The sequence below is a fragment of the Oryctolagus cuniculus genome, chromosome 19 (assembly GCF_964237555.1).
Source record: "Oryctolagus cuniculus chromosome 19, mOryCun1.1, whole genome shotgun sequence".
NCBI classification, from domain to species: domain Eukaryota; kingdom Metazoa; phylum Chordata; class Mammalia; order Lagomorpha; family Leporidae; genus Oryctolagus; species Oryctolagus cuniculus.
This window is the reverse complement of record NC_091450.1, coordinates 15,350,665-15,371,686: the sequence shown is the minus strand read 5'-3', so window position 1 is coordinate 15,371,686 and position 21,022 is coordinate 15,350,665. Positions and strand designations below refer to the sequence as shown.

The 21,022-nt window shown below is 51.8% G+C and overlaps 1 protein-coding gene across 3 annotated transcripts in view; it reads left to right on the top strand.

Moving 5' to 3' along the window:
* Nucleotides 1-21,022, top strand: part of PRKCB (protein kinase C beta) — a 362,350-nt gene that overhangs the window by 171,526 nt on the left and 169,802 nt on the right. For all 3 annotated transcript variants that reach the window (XM_051847384.2, NM_001101725.1, NM_001101723.1), the window contains 2 exon segments: nt 14,840-14,951; nt 16,023-16,151. In XM_051847384.2, coding sequence (XP_051703344.1) covers nt 14,840-14,951; nt 16,023-16,151 — 241 coding nt within the window.

The window sequence follows — 21,022 nt, the reverse complement described above, 5'->3', positions numbered from 1 at the left end:
TGCTTTGAAGCCTCTGAGGTTTGGGTCTGGCTTGTACCTGTGCAGCCTAGAGAGGAGACAGTCCTGTGGGCTGTGGGGAAGGAAGATGCCACTGTCACCTGAGGGTGGTCTACACTTCTGTCTGAGGCTCACTGAATGCACACAGCTCTGGCCTTGCTGGTTGCCCTCAGGGGGCAGGAGTCAGGGATGGGATGGTGCAGGAGTTAGAAACCCTGGTGCCTGCAGGGGCCAGGCAGTAATAAGTGGGCTGGGTGGGGACTGGGCTGGCAGAGGACAGGCGAAGCGTCTCTTATCCTAAATGCTTAGGGCCAGAATTGTTTCATATTTTAGATTTTTTTAAAATTTTGAAATATTTGCATATTCCACGTGCACTTTGAAATCTATGCATAGTTTTTTGATCATATGCATTTTCCATGAACTTTTGGAAGACTCCTTATATGCATGGATTTCAAAATTGTTTTTGTACCAGAATAAACTTATTTTTAAAAACATTTTTTTTCATTCCATTTGAAAGGCAGAGAGACATGGAGATGGTTAGAGAAGAAATCTTGTGTGCTGGTATAACCTTCCAAATGTCCACAATGGCCCGGCTGGGCTAGGCTGAAGCCATGAGTCCAGCACTCAATCTGGTCTCCCACATGGTTGGCAGGAACCCAAGGTATTGTGCCATCACCTGCTGCCTCCCAGGGTGCAGGAAGCTGAATTAGAAGTGGAGGAGCCAGGACTAGAATCAGGCACTGGGATACAGGAAGTGGGTGTCCCTAGGGGTGACTTAGCCACTGTGCCACAAACCACCCCTAAACTTACCTTTTAATTCCAGGTTCCGTGAACTTTTGAAGTGCCCATAATGAGTCATCTTGGAGATGGAACCCAAGTCCAAGCATAACCTTTGTTCATTTCATGTACATCTTGTGCATGGACCCTGAGGGTGATTTTTAGTTCATCTGTGCTTTGACAGATGAGGTCAGGTGGGGCATTTTCTGCTCGTGGGGTCATGCTGGCACTGAAAAAGTTTTGGATTCTGGAGCATTGGTAAAAACTATAGGCCACCAATGGTATTGAAGCTATGAATATACTGATTACAAAGACTTAAGCTTTTGTGTTTCTGATTTGTGGGTTAGGGATGCTCAACCCACATAGAGGTCCACCCGAAGGGTGTGGCCACAACTCAGCTGCACCCATCGCTGCCACCATCTCCAGCTCTTCCCAGCTCTTTCTCCAGTGTCTGAGGACATGAGGTTCTCTGTTAAAGCCCTGTCTCACCCTAGCTGTGAGTGCCACCCAGAGGCCTGGGTGGTCACGGTGGAAATTGGAAAAGCAGACGGCATAACTAGGTGAAGACACGCTGGCCTAACTGAGGAGCGCAGCTCATGCTCTCTGGCTCTCCCTCTTTCTCTGTTGCTCTGCCTTTCAAATAAATTAATAGATCTTAAAAATAGATATAAATCCTGGAGCAGAGAAGACAGGCATAACTCAATGGTAAAGTGCTGTCTGCCTGGGAAACTCAAGCAAATAATTGAACACCTCGAGATGTCTGGTTATAAAATAAACATGCAAAAGGCAGTAACTTCTCTGCCTTTTAGCAATAACTAGTTAAAATAAGATGAAAAATTCCCAGCTGGATTAGCAATAAGAAAGGTAAAATAGGGCTGGTGCTGTGGCATAGGTTAAGCCTCTGCCTGCTGTGCCAGCATCCTATATAGGTGTTGGTTTGAGTCCTGGCTGCTCCACTCCCCATCCAACTCCCTGCTAATGTGCCTGGGAAAGTGGTGAAGGATGGCCCAAGTGCTTGGGCAGCTGCACCCATGTGGGAGACCTGGAAGAAGCTCCTGGCTTTGGCCTGGCCCAGCCCCAGCCATTGCAGCCATTTGGGCAATGAACCAGCAGATGGAAGACTTCTCTCTCTCTCTCTCTCTCTCTCTCTCTCTCTCTCTCTCTCTCTCTCTCCCCCTCCTTCTCTGTATTTCTGCCTTTCAAATAAATAAAACAAATTAAAAGAAAGCTAAAGTACATAGGAATAAATATGAGAGGACTTCAAAAAGTTCATGGAAAATGAAAAGACAAGTTTATTTTGGTGCAATATTTTTTAAAATTCATGCAGTTTTTTTTAAATACACATTTTCCATGAATTTTTTGAAGATTCATTGTACTTAAGCTCCAACAAAGAAGAGCTTAGGGGAAAAAATCTTTTCTGGGAAGACTTCAAATTGCATATGAATTCTCTCTCTCTCTCTCTCTCTCTCTCGCTCTCGCTCTCGTTCTCTCTTTCTCTCTCTTCCTCTTCCCCCCACTTCGTCCCCCCCTCCCTGCTTACCCCTCCTACTCCACCCCTTGAGCTCATCTGTAGCACCAGCTCTGTATAGTTCCTTATTCTAAATTCTTTTTTAAAAATTTTATTTGAAAAGGGATCAAGAGAGGGAGAGAGAGAAATCAATCTTCCATCACTGGCTCACTTCTCAAATGCCTGCAACAACAGGGGCTGGGCAAGGCAGAAGCCAGGAGCCAACAGCCAGGAGCCAGGAATTCAGTCCAGGTCTTCTATGTGGGTGGCAGGGACCCAAGTACTTGAGCCATCACCTGCTGCCTCCCAGGGTGCACATTAGCGGGAAGCGGAGTCAGGATACAAACCCAGGCGCTCCGACGTGGGGTTCTGCACCAGATGCCTGCCCTTTCTTTTCTACCTTGTGATTGGCCTGGTTCTTTCTTCCCAGACTGCACAGTGCTGAGCAGACCTTGGTTCATTCAGCACTGGCTGGAAGCAGGAGCTCAGATGCTCCGCTGCCCGCTGAGCTGGTACGGTAGGTTGGTATTTTTGGGGAGGAAGAGGCAATACGTACAGCGGGCCAAGATGGCCATTTCAGACGGAATCTGGAGGAACACAAAGATGAGAATGACTATGAAAAATGTTGAAGTAGACCGTGCTGCTGGGGAGGGGCAGGTGGGTGTACCGACGCTTGCTTCTGGAAGCTCCATGTCAGCCTCTGAGGTGTGGAGATCGTATGGCACAGAGGCGGGGGAGAAAAACAGACCTGTGAAGCCTGCGAATGATGCAAGAGGCCTTTCAAGTCCAAGTCCATGGGGAGAAGATGCCTTCTGCACCGCTGTCGTTATGACTGGCTTAACAGTGAGAGGAGAACTAAGGCTTCCTTCCGAGTCGCGCTCAAATGACTTCTATGGGAAGTAATGATTGCAGTGATGGGAAATAATGATTGCAGCGAAACTGTAAGACTGGAAGAGAATGTCGGGAAGGGTTTTCTACATATGACAGCAGAGGCAGAGACCGTAAAGGCAAAGGGAAAATGATGCACTTTATTTATTTTAAAAGATTTATTTATTTATTTACTTACTTACTTATGTGAAAGGAAGGGGGGGGAGAGAGAGAGAGAGAGATCTTCCATCCGCTGGTTCACTCCCCAAATGGCTGTAATGACCTAGGAGCCAGGAGTTCCACCTGGTCTCCCATATGGCTGGCAGGGCCCCCAAGCACTGGGGCCATCTTCTGCCTCTTTCCCAGGCACATTAGCAAGGAGCTGGATCGGAAGCAGAGGATGGCAAAGCTAAAAAGTGAGTGGAAACATTGGGAAACCATTTGCTGTGTATACAACAAGTGAATGGTTACTATCTTTAGCTACTGTGTCAGAAAATCTGTTGTAAGGGTGAGAAAGAAGTGGACTTGAAGAGACAAAATGGGCACGGGAGATACGGACAGCCAATGAACGAGAGCAACGGCGTTTGCTAGATGCACATCTTCACCAGCGGCTGTGAGGCAGTTTCCAAGCGAACTCTCTCCTTAGCCCAGCAGTTAGGCATCCCACAGGCCCCCTTTTCCAGGGTGGAAAGCAAAACGCAACAGTTACCCCGGAGTCAAAAAAATGAAATAGATTCCACCATGGCTACTAATTAACCTCTTGTACTGACATAGACCCTGGAACCAGGAAAAATCCTGGAAAAAAAATCCTATTTAAAGGTCTCTCAAGCTTTGCACAATACAAGTTTGTTCTTCAAATGGAACAATGACTCATTTGCTAGCGGGGCGGGGTGAGAAGGCGCGGCGTTCCAAGCCACTGAAGTAAACCACGCCAGGCACATGGACACTCACACAGCATTGTCCCTTCTGCCCCTCCTCTCTTCCAGGAACAAAATGAAAATCTTTGCCAAATCACAGTGTCCTCCCTGGCAGCTGTGTGCTCGCAGCTCCTAACTCTGCACACATTTCAACTTCACCAAATCCAATCCACCCCATCTCAACTAAGAGTCCCCGCTCTTTTGTTATCTCTTGGGAATACACGGCCTTTTAAAAGCACCTTTAATTGTCCATATTTATGGGGTGTGATGTGATCATTCGGCACGTGTATTTGCTGAGTGAGGATCAAATCAGATGAGCTATCATTTCCATCGCTTTAGGCACTTAAAATGGTTTTTGATGAACGCTTGTCAATGGTACATTGACATTAGTACAAGACATTAAGACTTGCTTCTGTTTCTGCTTCCAGATTCCAGATTCTAGCTTCTGATTCTGATTCTGATTCCATCTTGCAAACCCTGGGAGGCAGCGGCAGATGATGGTTCAAGTGTAGGGGTCCCTGCCACCCACGTGGGAAATTGAGTGCTGGACTCCTGGCTGCAACCTGGCCCAACTCTGGCTGTGACAGACATTTGATCAAAGATTTCTCTTTGTCTGTCTCTGTCTGCCTTTTAAATAAGTAAAAATCAATAAATTGTTAAAAACACACACGAATGATAAATCATTCTTATGCTGCCTCCTCTTCTCACACAAAAGATATATATATTATATATGCTTGTCAGCATCTTGATTTTTTTTTTTTTAGTTTCACTTAAAAATATCTCCTTGTGATTTTTCCGTATTAGAACAAGGACTGTCCTCCTTGTTCTTCAGACCTGAATAATTTTCCATTGTGCAGCTGCAATGTGATATAGTTGTGCAGCTTCTTACCAGATCATTTGGCTCCTTTAGAATCTTCTGCTTGTTATGACAAAGAGCCCTGTCCAAGCACGACTTCCCATGTATACAGACTCATTTCCAGGACAAGTTCCCAGCAGTTGGATGCCTGGGTCAAAAGGGAAAAGAACTTGTCATTTTAAAAAATGCATTTGTAATTTGGATATCGTGCCAGGTTGCCCCATGGGGTGGCACTAATTGATCCACCTACCAGGAGCAGGTGCAGAAGCTGTGGAGATGAACATTTGAACATTTCAAGAGTCGTCTATTTCATTTGAAAGTGTATTAGAAAAAAAGTCATTTGCACATTGATCCCACAAGTTCACACTCTTTAAAGAGTTTCCATTTAAGACAGGTTATTGAAGTGAAAATGACAGACTGAGATAAAGAAAAGTGACAAGCGAGTGATAGTATGGGTGGTTCGCAGAGATGAAAAATTATGACAGCTCAGAGTTAGGGAAGTGTCTTCATGCTTGCAAGCTCTCCTTGGGAAAAAGAAATTGAGAGTTTGTACTTGCTGTGTGCAGGCCTGTGCTGGGAGCTCTCCCATCACAAGTGGTCTATGCTGTGGCTTCTCTTATTATCTCAGCTTTGCTAAGTGGGACCCAGAGTCTCAGAGAGGTTAAGTCACTTGCGTTGAGGTCACACAGCCAACTGCTGAGCCTGCGCTTGCTCATTTGCCTGTGTTCTGAGGATATTTCCAACTGGGACCTTCAGTTGGCCTGGCCCACCTGCCCCGTGGGGAATCCACCTGCAGGCGCTTCCGTGGCCTGCCGGGTGACCGGGGACAGCAGCCTGCATTTGCAGTTGGCTTGGACTTCCTCTGACAGACACTGCTGGGCGTAGGGGCCGTGCCTTGGAGGGTCTCTGCGGCTTCCGTATTCCTGCAGCTTTGCCTCGGCTCGGCCAGATCTCAGCCCCACCTGTGAGCACAGCACGTAGCCCATTCAGAATGAGAGAAGCTATTTTAGGTTTTGACTTAGTGGTTTAAGGCTGGGTCTTTCTTCCTTTTGGTCTCTGATCTGTGTTTCCTTCCCCCTGCGTGGGCTGTGCCTGGAGTGGGCTGATAGTCTGAAAATGCTGAGCTGGGGTCTCCCAAGGGGGTGCTGGGGACTGATGCCCACTCTGAAGACTGCGGTTTGGGGGGCAGGGGTCCCCAGGTGGTCTTTCATTGGTGGGTGCTGCTTCTGTGTGAGACGAAGTGTACCCTTGTCTGGTGGGAGAGCCTCTGAAAGGGCTCATGAGAGGGGGGCAGCCGGGTGGCACTCAGGGGTCCCCACTCAGTGGGCTGCATCTCTGGCTCTGCCACTCACCTGCCCTCTGACCCTGGACAAGTGATTTCTCCAAGCCTCAATTTGCTCCCCTGGAATATCAAGATAATAATAAGTACCTCCTCTCTCTTTCGTCTATTATGAGAATTGAATGACATGGTTTAGAGCTCTTAGCTTGGGAGATAGTATGTGCTCAGTTCACAGTGGGAGCAAAAATCATGGTTGTTGGATATTTTGTTGTTATTCAACAGTTTCTTGAATCAGGCTCAGAAAGAAAAGGAAGCTTGGAGATCCCAGGTTGCTTCGTACGAAGCGAGGGAACCTGGACAACAGGAACCGAGGAGGAGAGGGAGCATACCAGGATCTGTGGACCCCGGGGACGCAGGCATTGGGGGGCAGTGCTGGGGCAGGGAGGTGGTCCATTCAAACCTGTTTCTGAAAGTGTGTCGCTAGGAACCCCACAAAGTCACATGGGCATTGGAGAGATGTGTTCTCATGGGGTTGGTTCCCAACCAAAGCATTTTCGGGGAGAGGACAGAGGGTCTGCCAGACCCCGACTCCTGCAGGAGTATAAAGAGTGAAGCAGCCATGCTGCGGTACAGTGGGGACTGTGGAGAGCTGGGAAATGTATCCCTTTTGTAGAGGGTGCAGCCACTGCTCAGCCCCGTGTTGGTGTAACTTGTGGTTTCTCAAAATGGAGTCAATTACATTTTTATGTGATATTTCATGATGTTTGCATGCACCCAACTAATTCACATTGGTAGGAAGCATCCTATGGGACAATTGCTGCTTGTTTGCAGGCCTGATGTGGCTCATGGCCTCCAGACTGAGACTTCTGGGTGGGAAGAAGGATCCAGACCAGGGACAGGGCAGGCTCCAGGTGGCCTGGAGGGGTCCAGCCAGTGCGGCCTGGAATGGGGGCAGGGTCAGAGTATAAAATGAGACACCAACAGGGGTTGGGGAGAGATGGCAGCTGCCCCTTTGAATGGAACCAAAACCAGAGTGTAGGAGGATTATGACTTAGAGGCTATGTGGGGTCCCGGACTCGTCTCAGCCCTGGGAAGGGAACGTGTTTTGGTTAAGGACGGGGCTGACATTTAACCTGCAGGCCCCGGCACTCCTGAAGCAGCTGAGAAAGTCCTGAAATATTTCGCAGTAGGTTGGTCAATAGCCCCTGGACCCTCTGAGCCTGCTCCTCCACCTCTGACACACCCAGCCCTTCCTCCTCCATCTCCTTCCCACCTCTCGCCTCTCCAAGGCCTGGCAATGAAAGAGTTACGCCCAGCATAGCTGGGCTTTGCTGATTGGACCAGCTGGACTTTTCTGATTGGTCAGTGGGCAGTGCCTGAGCCAGTCACCTGTGGTTGCAGGTTGTATGCTGGCTTCAATTGGCTGGAGCACACAGGGCATTTTCAGAGGACCTAGGAAGCAGTTGGAAGTGGAAGGTGGGATTGGGGGACTGGAACCCGGAGCCCCACCCCCAGGGTCCTGTGCTCTCTGTCTTTGTTTCTCTCTGGTCCTCTGAGCCCACTGCAGAGGTCAGCTGTCTCAGCTGCAGCTGCCTTGGTCTCTTGGCTCTACCTGCATCCCAGCTGCTCAGTAAGCCGAGTGTAGATGTCGGTTCCAGCCAGCCACGTGTAGGGAGTATGGACATCACAAAGTGCAAACACGGCTGGTGGGACTTGCCCATCTCAGAGCCAGCACCAGTCATGGACAGGCATGGACAGACACCCTGGAAAATTCTCCTTGAGGATCCTGAAGTCATGAGGCCCCAGGCGTGGGAGTGTGGCTTTACCCTGAGCTCTCCTGGGTGCAGGAGAGAGGAGGGCAGAATGTAGCAGAGGATGGTTTGCTTTGTCTTGATGGTCATGGTTGGGGGTGAATTTGGTTGAAAGTGGGAATCCTCAGGGAAGCTGAGATGGGGGAATGAGGCTGGAGGAGCATCCAACACTCTCTAAATCATGCAGATGGGGCTGGTGTCACGGCATAGCAGGTTAAGCCACTGCCTGTGACACTGGCATCCCATCTGGGCGCCAGTTTGAGTCCTGGTTGCCACTTCTGATCCAGCTCCCTGCTAATGTGCCTGGGAAAGCAGCAGAAATAGCCCAAGTGCTTGGGCCCCTGCTACCCATGTGGGAGACCTGGATGGAGTTCCAGGTTCCTGGTTTCACCCTGGCCCAAACCCAGCTATTGTAACCAGTTGGAGAGGGAACCAGTGGATAGATCTCTCTCTATCTCTGTCTGTCTGTCTCTCTCCCTCCTTCCCACCCATTCTCCCTCCCCTTCCCTCTCTCTCTCACCCTGCCTTTCAAATAAATACATAAGTAAATCTCTAACTGGAGTGAGACAGGAAATAAAAAATAAATAACCAAGCCACAAAGGTGTAGGCTTGTCCTGCAACTCACCTGCCTGGCCTGTCTCCCATTTGGCTCTGATTTGTCTTGCACAATGCACTCTAAGCCATGTTCCTAAGGCAGCACGAGTGTGGCTCAGGGACCCTCGGGGGCTATTGGCGATGACCGAAGCCTCACATCTGCCCTCATGACTCACTGACCTCTTATCACTGTACCAACCACTGTGCGAAGTGCCTTGGGCCAAGCTGCTGCACCTCCTAGTCCCTCGGTTTCCTCACCTGTAAAATGAGGGCAGCAAGCGGTGCATACGTCACAGAGCCCCTGCTAGGATCTAAGGAGTTAGTGCTTGGGGAATCCCTTACAAGAAGTCCTGGCAGGAGTACAGGCCCAGTGAATGTTAACTCTGTTTATTGTGCGCCTTCTGTATGCCAAGGGCAATAGATGCCCCAGAGATGGAACATGAGCGAAGTTCCTGCAGGTGGCTTGCAGTTAAGTGTGTGGGGGCTGCAACTCCACAGGCAGCTGCCATGCTATCCCGGGGAAGACTTGGGTGGGCAAGACTCCCCCCCCCCCCACCATTAGAATTGCTAAACCCAAACTCTTGCAACTGAGAGGTCTTGAAATCAAAGGGTTTGCTGATGACAGTCCCAAAGGGGACCAGCTTCTGGGGCAAAGCTTCTGCAGGTTCCAGTAGCAAGGTCATGGAGCAGTTGGAAAATAAAAACATCTGCTGGACATGGATGTGGAGTTAAGAGGATTTTCGTAATGAAAACAGGCATGCATGGGTTGTTCCTAGCGAGCCTGCTGAGGGAGGAAGGCTTGGGGACAGGAGGGCAGTCCTGCAGGAGAGCGATGTTGGCTGGGTTGGTTGGTTAGGGCTAACGGTCTGGAAAGTTTACACAAAGCAGTGGTGACTGGTGGTCAACCCTGATGGGGTTAAGTCAAGGTTTCAACAGCAGTCAGGAGTGCGAAAGTCTTCTGGTGGCTTTTAAGTGATTAATTCACCTTATTGCTGCCCGCTCTGTCCTCCAGCCTTAGTGATTGCATTGAGTAAGTTAAGGGCATCCAGAATGTGTCTTTTACTTGCATGTAAGCTCTACAAGAGCAGGTGTTCTGTGTCCTGCCCTGCCCTCAGAGCCGAGGCAGAACTCAGGGGAATGAACACGTGAATGCATGAAGTGTCACTTTAACCCTGTTTGAAGTTCACGGCGTGAAGTTGGTGAGTGAGACGAGAGGGTGGTGGGAGCCCCCAGGGGTCTGGCTGGGTGACCTGGGGGAAGTTACAGTAGCCTGGGCTTGTTTCATCTTTGCTGGAATGGGGACAGATGACACGGTCCACCCGGTGCGCGTGAGGACTGGAGAGAGTGCACACAGCTCTCAGCAAGTGTGGTGTCCTTTCCTTTCCCTGTCCTCTCGCTCCCTGGCGTCATTTACCTGTTGAGATGAAGATTCTTGATCATATGGGTCAGAAATACTGCAGTCCTTCTCCCCAAGGTCTCCCGAGGAGATCCTTGCATGGCAAAAGCACGAAACCAACAGAAGCAATGTGGCGATGTGCAATTAATTGAGATTTTTGCCCCAGATCTTAAAGTAGGGCTCGTGAAGCCCTCCCTAGGGGGTTGCGTTCTTCTGTACTGCACAGATTTAAGGAAATGCAAGCCCTAACTCTGTAAGGCTTCTATGAAGTCGACATAGATGGCAGCCTAGATAGGACCACAATAGCCAAGGCTGCAGCTCATGTCATCCTTCTGCACTCCAGACTGGGGACCCTGAACCCCACAACCTCCACGGGCAGGTGAGGGATATAGGAAAGAGAAGGGTGGTAGGCGTGGCCTGAACCCCTGGGAAGCTCCACCTACTGGAATCAGGCCAATCAGTGCCTTGGGATCTAACCAGCCACATCCCCTCTCCTCTTCCTTAGAGAGTGAGAACCACTGAGGGAAGTGCAGAGCGCCCCCTGCAGGCCAATACCAATCATGAACGGGGTTTCTCTTGCAGGTGGGTTCGCTACACTACTCATTGTCTAACTTCGAGTCGAATGCTCAAGGGACACAGTGGAAGTGTTCTGTGCACAGGGCAGGAGGACCTCTTTCTAGGAAGCCGATGTATTACACTTTCGTCTCCCAGGCTTGGAGGCAAGATCGACTAAGCTGCTACACAGGCCCTTCTGTTGTGCCGTGTGCAAGCCTGCTGTTGTTGTAGGGTAGTGCCTCTGTCCCTGTGCAGGACAGGTGGCTGCTGGGGCCTTTCTGCATACCAAGACCTCTGCAGCTTCCTGTTGCCCAGAGCAGAGCAGAGCAGAGCAGAGCAGACCCTGGCCATGCCAACCTAGGGCCAGCGTCCATACTTCATCTGTCTGACCACAGGGCATTGGGATGGCAGGAGTGAACCTTTGTAGCTTATTTTGCTGCAAGGGAACTAAAGCCTTCAGTGACTGGGGATTCCTTTAGACCTGTTCAGCTATGCTTGTGCTGCTATGAAATTCTCTCTCTCTCTCTCTCTCTTTACTTACAATAAGAATCACCACAGTCAATAGAGATCATTCTCATTACCAAAGAGTTCTCACGTGCTTTCTCCTTTCTTGTTAATTCCCTTCCACCCTGACCCCTTTTATAACCACTGCTTAGTTTTGCCTTTTCCAGAATTCCCTATGAATGAACACTAGAGTAGGTAGTCCTTGTGTTTAATGTCTTTCTCTTAGCAGAATGCTTTGAGATGCATGAATGCTATGTGTGTGTGAGTGTGTGTGTGAGTAGTTCATTTCTCCTCATTGCCAGGACACCCTGCATTGTGTAGTTGTACCACACTTTGTTTTTTTATTAACATCTTGAAGGATTTCTGTTGGTTCCTTTTTTTTTTTTTTTTTTGGCTGTTACACTTGGAGCCCTGTATCTGCAGTTTGCCTTCCACAACTCAGCCAAACTATGTATCACAAATACTCAAGGGGCAGGCATCTGGCCTAGCACTCACAATACCAGTTAGGATACCCACATCCCACATCGGAGTGCCTGGGTTTCATGGCCGGCTCTGGCTCCTGACTCCAGCTTCCTGCTGGTGTAGACCCAGGCAGGGCAGCAGGGGTGGCTCAAGTACGTGGGTTCCTGCCACCATGTGGGAGCCCTGCATTGAGTTCCTGGCTCTTGGCTTCAGCTCTTGACTACTGTGGGCATTCGAGGAGTAAACCAGCAGGTAGATCTCCCTCTCTCCCTCCCTCTCCTTCTCCCTTTCTCCCCTGCTTCTCAAATATGTTTTTAAAATAGAAAAAAAAATTGAAAGAAATTCAGTCTGTACTGATTATGTACAGACTTTTTACTTGTCATAATTTCCTCCACACGGTAGAACAACTGTATACATAGTATTGGGCATTGTAAGTAATCTAGGGGCCAGTGCTGTGGCGTAGTAGGCTAAGCTTCCGCCTACGGTGCTGGCATTCCATATGGGTGCCAGATCATGTCCCTCTTCTAATCCAGCTCCCTGCTTATGGCCTGGGAAAGCAGTGGACAAAGTTCTTGGGCCCCTGCACCCACATGGGAGACCCAGAAGAAGCTCCTGGTTCCTGGCTTCAGATCGGTTCAGCTCCAGCCATTGCAGCCAATTGGGTAGTGAACCAGTGGATGGAAGACCTCTCTGTCTCTCCTTCTCTCTGTCTGTAACTCTGCCTCTCAGATAAATCTTTTTTTTTTTTAAAAAGTAATCTAAAGATGATTTATAGTATAATCAGAGGATGTGTGTTGCTTATATGCAAATACTGCACTATTTTATATATGGAACTGGAGCAGTCTTGGATTCTGGTATTTGGAAGGGGCCTGGGATCGATACCCTGAGCTACGAGGTGATGCCTGTGTATGTGCAGTGGCTGTAGATCTTCCTGTGCAGGGTTTTGTGTATTTCATCTCGCCGAGCAGGACTTGTGGATCATCCCCAGGCAAGGATTGTTGATAAGAAACTGCCCACTGCTTCCCACCATGGCTCCGCCAGCCCACAGCCCCTCTCCACATCGTACGAAAATCCAGCGGTGCTCCCTCCTCACTAGCACTTGGTATCATCTGTGTCAGTATTCTAAAATTTTAGTAATTGTAGTAGGCGGAAGGCTTATTGTTAAATTCTGAAATGCACAGTTTCCTTAGGAGAAACGTTTGGCACTTTAATAGCACATAGTCAACTTCCCGTGTCTGTCTGTCTGCTTGCTTGCTCGTTTTCCGTCTCTGTTGGTAGAACATAAGTTTGCAGATGGCACCCGCCTCAGTAAATACCTCTGAATGAGTGAAGAAGGGAGGAAGACATGTGGAGCCCCCTGCAAAGCCTGGGCTGTCGCTTCAGCCCTGGGTCGGAACGGAGGACCGTGCTACCCACTTCTCCAAGGCAGCATGTCGCAGACGAAACGCCTTCCCAGCCGGGCTGGGAAGGGGAAGGAGGAATGGTGTAGTTAGAACGGTGCAAAATGAGCATTTCTGTACCAAGGAGGGGCATGCAAAAGCAGAGAGTGGCATGTCTGGGGACATGAACCAGTTCTGGGTGCTGAAGACGCTGTGGGTGTCCAGGGGCAGAGCTGGGATCGCTCTGGGGACAGGGGCATCAATAATGTGAAACTTGACATTTTCCGGGTGCCAGAAGCTTCTAAGACCTTTACGTGAGTGGGTCTGTTTCTCTTTCCCCAGTCTTGCACTGTTAGCCTTAGCACCAGCATCATCTCTGGTTAGCAGACAAGGAACACCAAGCAGACAGAAGTGAATGACTTGCCCCAAGTGAGACAGTGAAGAACACAGTTCAGTTTCTGCCCCAAAGGCTGTTCCTGAAACCAGTGCATTACTACTGCCAGGTTACCAAGGGGGTTCTTACGCATTAGGGAACCGAGCAAGCTGCTGTTGGGAGTAACCTTCAAAACACAGCAACTTCAATGAGACAGGAGGTAGGTTTCCCTCTGAGGCCAAAGTCCAAAGCTGACTCCATGGCTTTGTCCCTTCCACACATAGCTTTGAGTCTGAGTCCGAGGTGATCGCTTTTAATTCTCACCTTCTTCAAGCCAGGGGGACATGAGGGAGGGGACAGAGAGACAGAGAGGTCTTCCATCCGCATCCCACATGGCAGCAACAGCCAGGGCTAGACCAGGCTAAAGCCAGGAGCCAGGAGCTCCATCCGGGCCTCCCATGCATACGCCTTTGGAAGAGAAGTCCCCCAAAGCACACACACATCCCTTTGGTCAGAACCCAGGAATGTAAAGCACACCAAGGAGCAAGGGAGGCCGGGAAATGTGGTCTCTAATCGGTACCCACAACCTCTGATAAAACCCAAGCGTTCTGTTTAAAGAGAAGAATGGTGTTGGGGTGGAGGTGGGCGGACCCATGTTACAAGAACAGGCTGCCCAAGGTGGCAGGTGCAGAGAGCCTGAAGGCAGAGAGCAGGTGCACGGGAACTTAGGCGGCCACGAGACGTGCAGGTCTCCACACCTGGAGCAGGAAGGGAAGGGTTTCCTAGAAGAAGGTGACCCACAGGTAGCCTGAGAACAGCTTAGGCTAACCTTCCAGTGAGAGATGAGGGGCGTTCCAGGGTGCAGAGGGGCCAAGGCAGGCCTGTAGGTGTTCTTCCTGATGCTGTTTCTCTCATAAGGCCTGGGAAGACTCCCTGGGTTATTGAATGGCCAAGACAGCAGCCACTACCCTCCTGGCTGTGGTCCTGGCAAAATCCCTACTTGCGGGGCCCTGGGGGAGCTGGGCTTCCTGTCACAACCTACAGAGCCCTCGACCAGCTCTGGGCTTTGTCTGGTAGGTGACAAGGGACTGGCCAGTGACCTTTCACAGCGGGGTTTGGTCCCAGACTTGGGTTTCCATCACCTCGGAAGTTTGCTTGGAGAATGAAGGGTGGTGGTGGGCGGGGAGGGCGGGGCAGACAGGAGCAAGGAGTCATCCTGTTTCGTTGATGCACCTGCCACTGTGTCTGGTTGTCTTTGGAGACCTTGCCACAGGCAGAAGTCAATAGGTTGGGTTCTCCAGTGGACCAGGTAGAGGCTTTGCAGGTGGGATGATAGTGTGCTGGGTCAGGAATGGGACTATCTGTTAGTCATTCGTTCATTCATTCATTCATTCCGGGACGATTTTTTCCAGCACTGTGTCTGAGCACAGGGCTGCCATGGTGGCCCTGACAGGTGAGATGAATGCTGGGGACCCACTCAGGTCCTGGTGAGGTCTTCAATGAAGCCTGGGCAGTGTGAGTCCTGGGCATCCACACTGATGCTGGCTCCTTTCTCTCGGCCTTAGGACCCCCGGAGCAAACACAAGTTCAAGATCCACACGTACTCCAGCCCCACGTTCTGTGACCACTGTGGATCCCTGCTGTACGGGCTCATCCACCAGGGGATGAAATGCGACAGTAAGTATCTGTGCCTGCCGCTGAAGCCACACACAGGGCAGTGGCCGTGTGGTGTAGCGTCCACATTGGCAGCAATTTCTCCCGGGCCCCGGGTGGGGCTGGGGTGCTTTGTCACTGCCTAATGACCTGCTCACCCCATAACATAAAACCTTGCAACAGTAGCCATCCTTCAGTTCAGGACTCTTCAATAAGGCCATCCCTGGGGGCTGGGCTGGTCTTACTTGTGTGGACTTGATGGGTTAACAAGCGGGCTGGGGGCTGTCTGGGCCTGGTGGTCTCCCCCACCCTGTGTCCTGAAGGTCAGCCTGTGGTCATGTGCATGGGAATGACAGGGCCACTTGGGCTTCATCGGAGGTGGGCCAGCCTGGGCTTGCTCCCACGGCACACACTGGGTCCCAAGAACTTCCAAAGGGCACGCCTCTGCTTCCCTGTGGCACCCACCGTCTGTGCTGTCCAGGCTGGGGTGGGGGGAGGCAGGTGGAGTGCAGGACTCCTGTTTATTCCTTAAGCAGCGTCTGGGGCGGGGAGTGAGCAGGCTCTGAGAGCTGCAGCAGCAGCAGAGGCATGGGGAGAGGCTCCACGTGCTGGTGGCTCCCAGGGACTTGTGGCCAGTCCTGAGGCCAGTCCTGAGGCCAGAGGCGAACTCCCTGGGGCGGGGAGTGAGAGAGACAGAAGCACACACAGACAGGCACGGGACAGATGGACACACACAACACAGGTGCAGGGAGGGCGATGGGGCGTGAGAGCTCTAGAGTCAGCTAGAGAGAGACTCTGGCTGATGGATAGCCGGAACAGACAGCAGAGAGACGCACTCACACAGGCTCGTGCAGCCATAGAGACCTGAAACAGAGGGAAGGAGAGAGACACGGGGAGAGATGGGGAGAGGCAGAGACCAGTCCGTCAGGGCTGGGGGCAGAGGAGGAGAAGCCCTTCTGATGAGCCCCGGGCAGGGAGAGGTGGCCTGGGCTCCTGGAGGGGGTGGGGTGGGGCAGGACGGGAAGGGCCCAGCTGGCTCTGGTGGGCAGCCGTCCGCGGCCCCGCGCCTGAGCCGAGCCTCCGTCTGCCCCACAGCCTGCATGATGAACGTGCACAAGCGCTGCGTGATGAACGTCCCAAGTCTATGCGGCACCGACCACACCGAGCGCCGTGGCCGCATCTACATCCAGGCCCACATCGACCGCGAGGTCCTCATCGTCGTCGGTAGGTGGCGCTGGGGCTCAGGGGAGGGAGGCACGGGCAGGGGCAGGGACGGGGGGCCTGACGCTGCCTTGGCGCCCCCCCCCCAACCCATCGCAGCCCCTCCCTGCACAACCTGAGCGCGCGTGTCTCCAGGCTCTGTGTCCGCTGCTCGGCCTGGCCCGAGCTCAGACAGGGGCCGCCCGGCTTTGTAGTTTTCAAAGCTGATGCAGAATGAGTGTCTGGGTCGGGGAGGTCCGCTGTGATGCTTTGCCACACGTGTGCACTGCTCAGTGATTAGATCAAGTTCAAGTTCAAAGGCGTGTGGGCTCCCATCCCTCCTCCCTTTCCCAGCCTACCCTCCGAGCGTCCGTCCGTTGTGCTGTGCAATTGTTTCCCTTAATCAGACAGCAGAGGAGCAAAGCTTGCTCTTTGCCAGACTCTTGCTGTGGGAAACATAGGGTCTGGATGCTGAACACTGAGTTTATTATGTCCGACTGACCGGGAGGGAGAGAGTGCAATCCGGGGAGTACCCCTGGCTGCCCGTGTATCTGAAATATTTCTTTATTTAATCTGATGGTGGCCGTCCTGGCCCCTGCCACGTTATTCTCTGTATGTTTTTGTTCGTCTGCAGTATTTCCCAATAATAAGAAACAGGGACCGTGCAGGTTGCTGGGGAGCTGCAGTGATGTGGTGGTGGGGGGGGGGGAAGGGTGAGGCCTGTCACTCTCGAGTGGGGCATTCGAGTCGCTTGTGGCGTGACACATGACGTGCAGGCGAAGTCGGGGTTCAGCTGTGCTGGGCTGGCACACGCTCAGCCAGAGGTCTCGGTAAACCCAGCTCTGAACTGGACATGAACAGAACTCAGACGAAGGGATTCTGTCTCAAGGCTGCGACACTGCAGATGCTACAGAACGCGTGCACGTGGACAAGGTTTGATGAATTGGCAGCTTAGGAAATGGGTCGTGGAAGAGATGGGTTTTGCAAAAACTGGCCCATATCCGGGCCCCAGAGTGGTTCTGCAGCTTTACCTAAATCGTATGAGTCGGAAAATAGCCCTGTCAAAAAGGATTTCTCTTTGGAATCCTGAGGTTGGGAAAACCCGGTGCATTTTGTTGCATTGCTTTTTCCTCCGAGAGGATGGAAAGCAGCTGGCTGCCTCCCACGGGGATGCTTGGGGGTCCCTGGGGAGAACCTGGCAGTCACAGGGTCAGGAACAGTGGGATTTTCCCCACCGACTCAGCTCCCAGAGGCCAGAGGGACAACTGTGGGACTCTGCTGCCCTCTAGTGCCAGCCTCTAGGAACTACATGGCAGCCGCCAAACTTGTGTCACAGTGCCCAGTCTTACATGTTCTCGGCCCACCTTGCCAAACGCCGGTCTTCCTCATGCATGAGTGAAGAGCATGAAAGAAGTTACCCTACTTAAAGCTCACACCATTAGTAATGATAAGAAATCAATAGCTAACATTCATCGTGTTTTAATCTTTTTTTAGAAAAGATGTATTCATTTATTTGAAAGGCAGAGTTATAGAGAGGAAGAGAGGGAGCAGGAGGGAGAGTGAGAAAGAGAGAGAGAAAGGGAGAGACATAGACAGAGACACACACACACACACACACACACACAGAGAGAGAGAGAGAGAGAGAGAGAGAAATCTTCCATCTGCAGGTTCATGCCCCAAATGGCTGCAATGGCCTGGGATGGGTCAGGTCAAAGCTAGTGTGGGGAGCAACTCGGACTAGACTAAGTTACTGGAATTAAGACTTATTCTATGCATCTGCTCTCCCACAATATGGCGCTGGGAGAGAAGAAAACAGCTTCTACACAGCTGCCTCCAGTTCAGCCAATAAACTGTAGGACTTGCTCCTGATTGGAGGAGAGCAGCGTACTCGGTGTGTGGGCAGCCGAGTTGGGATTGGCAGAGGAGGACTATAAAGGAGGAGAGAGACGGCATGCACCAGGAACATCTAAGGGGAACACCTGTGCAGCCCCCGAGAGAGCCGGCCGGCGGTGTGCCGCTCCCCCGCGGAAGTGGGGAATGTGGCAGGGGGAACCGCCCTTCCACGGAGGTGGAAGGGACGGTAGCCAACCCAGGAAGAACCAGCAGCAAACCCGGGGAGGGCCGAGCAGACGAAAGAACAACGCAGGGTCCTGTGTCGTTCCTCCATGAAGAGGGGGAGCGACAGCTAGGAGCCTGGAATATTCCATCTGGCTCTTCCATGGGGGTGGTGGTAGCCCAAACACTTGGGCCATCTTCTGCTGCTTTCCCAGGCACATTAGCAGGGAGATGGATCAGAAGTGGAGCAGTCTGAACCCGAATTGTGCCCATATGGGATGCTCTGTCTCTGAGGCAGTGGCTTAACCTGCTGTGTCCACAACACCAGCCCATCATCATGTTTTTAATGTGTCAGACATCATGCAGAACACTTACAAGCAGTGTCTTGTTAAAATTTCTTTTGCAACTCTAATGGGATACATATTGTTCTTTTTTTTTTTTTTTTTTGGACAGGCAGAGTGGACAGTGAGAGAGAGAGAGAGAGAGAAAGGTCTTCTTTCCATTGGTTCACCCCCCAAATGGCTGCTACGGCCGGCGCACTGTGCCGATCTGAAGCCAGGAGACAGGTGCTTCCTCCTGGTCTCCCATGTGGGTGCAGGGCCCAAGCACTTGGGCCATCCTCCACTGCCTTCCCAGGCCACAGCAGAGAGCTGGACTGGAAGAGGAGCAACCAGAACAGAATCCAGTGCCCCAACAGGGACTAGAACTCAGGGTACCAGTGCCACAGGAGGAGGATTAGCCTAGTGAGCCACGGTGCCGGCCTGGGATACATATTATTCTATGTATCAGGAAACAGGAGTAGGGAGCCACACACTGCCTCTCCTGGGCCTTTTTTCTCCCCTAAGCGCTATGCTAGGGGACTCCCAAAAGTTCATGGAAGGATGGTGCAGAAACTCATTGAAACCCATGCTGTTTTCTTCCTGACGTGCACTCCCGGGAGCTTTTAGAAGTACCCTTGGTTGAGGTTACTTTTTAGTGTGCTTACCCTCCTCCCAACCCTTCTACCTTACTTTTCCTCTCAGGTATGGGGAGGGGGGGCGTTTCCTGGAGTCTTTGTTCTGATCTGATGCACTATAACCTCCCTTCAAGGCCAAGGTCAGAGATATGCCAAGATATACCCTGGCCTGTGAGAGCCTTGGTCACAAACCAGGGATTCCTAAGCAATCCCGAGACACTCCTGGGACTGAGGGGCTGTGTTTGTTTCCTAGGGGTTGCCACGAACAAGGGCCACACACGTGGGTGGTTTCCCCGTGTTCTGGAGACCCAAGGTGGGGAATCACAGGTCAGCAGGTTGGGTGGGGCTGTCACGTTGGGGCAGAGAGGAGACTCAGAGCTTGTCTGGGTCTCCCCCGAGCGTGGATACAGCAAGAGGACAGTCATCTGCAAGCCAGGAGAGGGGTCCTCACTGGGCACCTGCGACAAATGAAATCTGTGGATGAAGCCGGGCAGGGAGTGGTGTTTCACTATAGCAGCTGGAGCTGACTTTGCTGTGAACTGCTGGGGTTGGCCACTGGGGATTAGGTGGCTTTCCTGCAGCTGAGGACAAGTGTCTGGACCAACAGCAGCACTCGCGGCCGCCAGCGATGGGAGCCTTGGCCGTGGCCTGCAGGGGAGCTGAGCCGGAAGTCGGAAATCCCGAGGGTCCGCGACACCCGGGTATCTCTCTGACCTCTGATCTGCCCGGAGGTCAATGCTGGGCTTCCAGGCCCCTCCTCCTTGACCTTGAAGAGACAAATTCCAGAGGAGAGAGCTCCAGGTGGCGCGGGGTCCTTCTTCCCAGCAGCCCACTTGCCACTTGTTCCCCCGGGCTGCTGGAATCCAAGTTCATTTCTGCCGACAGGGCTCCTGTAGGTCAAGATCAGGATGGAAACCTGACCAGTTCTTTAGAAAAAACAAAATAGACGAGGCCATGGGGCACAGCAGGTTGAGCCTTCACGTGGGATGCCGGCATCCCGTATCAGAGTGCCTGGTTCAGATCCCAGCTCTACCACTTCTGCCCCAGCCTCCTGCTAATGCACTCCAGGGAGGCAGCAAGCCATAGCCAAGGTACTTGGGTCCCTGACTCCCACACGGGGGATTGGGCTCCTGGCCTCTGACTGTAGCCTGGCCCAGCCCTGGCTGTTTTAAGCATTTGGGGAGTGAACCAGCAGATGGAAGATCTCTCTCTCTCCTCTAACAAATAAAATATAAATAACAAAAATATTACAATTAATGAAATATAAATAATAAATAAGACTTTTGCAAAGTCGTTGGTTTCCCCTTGTCTTTTAGGCTAGAATGAGGTCCCCTTCAGGCTTCCTCCCCAGCTTGCACCTGCGGGTTCAGTATCCTCTGCAGGAAACCTTGTCTTCCCCCAGAGAAGAACTCGTCCTCTAGCGCTTAGCTCACTTCCACCATTAGGGGGCGCTTTCTCTGTCCTCCCCCTGCTGCACACACTCATGGGGAGACCCTGAACTTGAACTTCAGGTTTTGTGTCGGACTTGATCAGTGTCTGCCTCTCCCACGAGACTCCAACTCCGAGCGGACAGGGCTGTGTCTGCCTCCCATCACCACTCTGTCCCCAGCACCGAGTGATGGAACCCCATGGAAGACCTGTGGAATCAGTGGCTGTGCAGGAGCGTGAAGATCCTGCTGGATCCAAGGCCCTCACAGGTGGTCCCCAAGCCAGGGTCCTGAGCGGAAGGTTAGCCGAAGAGAACCAAGGTCACTCAGTTCACACAGCATTCTTGCAGGAAGCAGAATGCAGTCACCAGCAAGTGTGGCCGGGCCTGGGACCCACCCTGTGCAGCCGTGACCAGCCCTGCTCCCCAGGCAATGGAGAAGGGACACAGAGCAGTGGG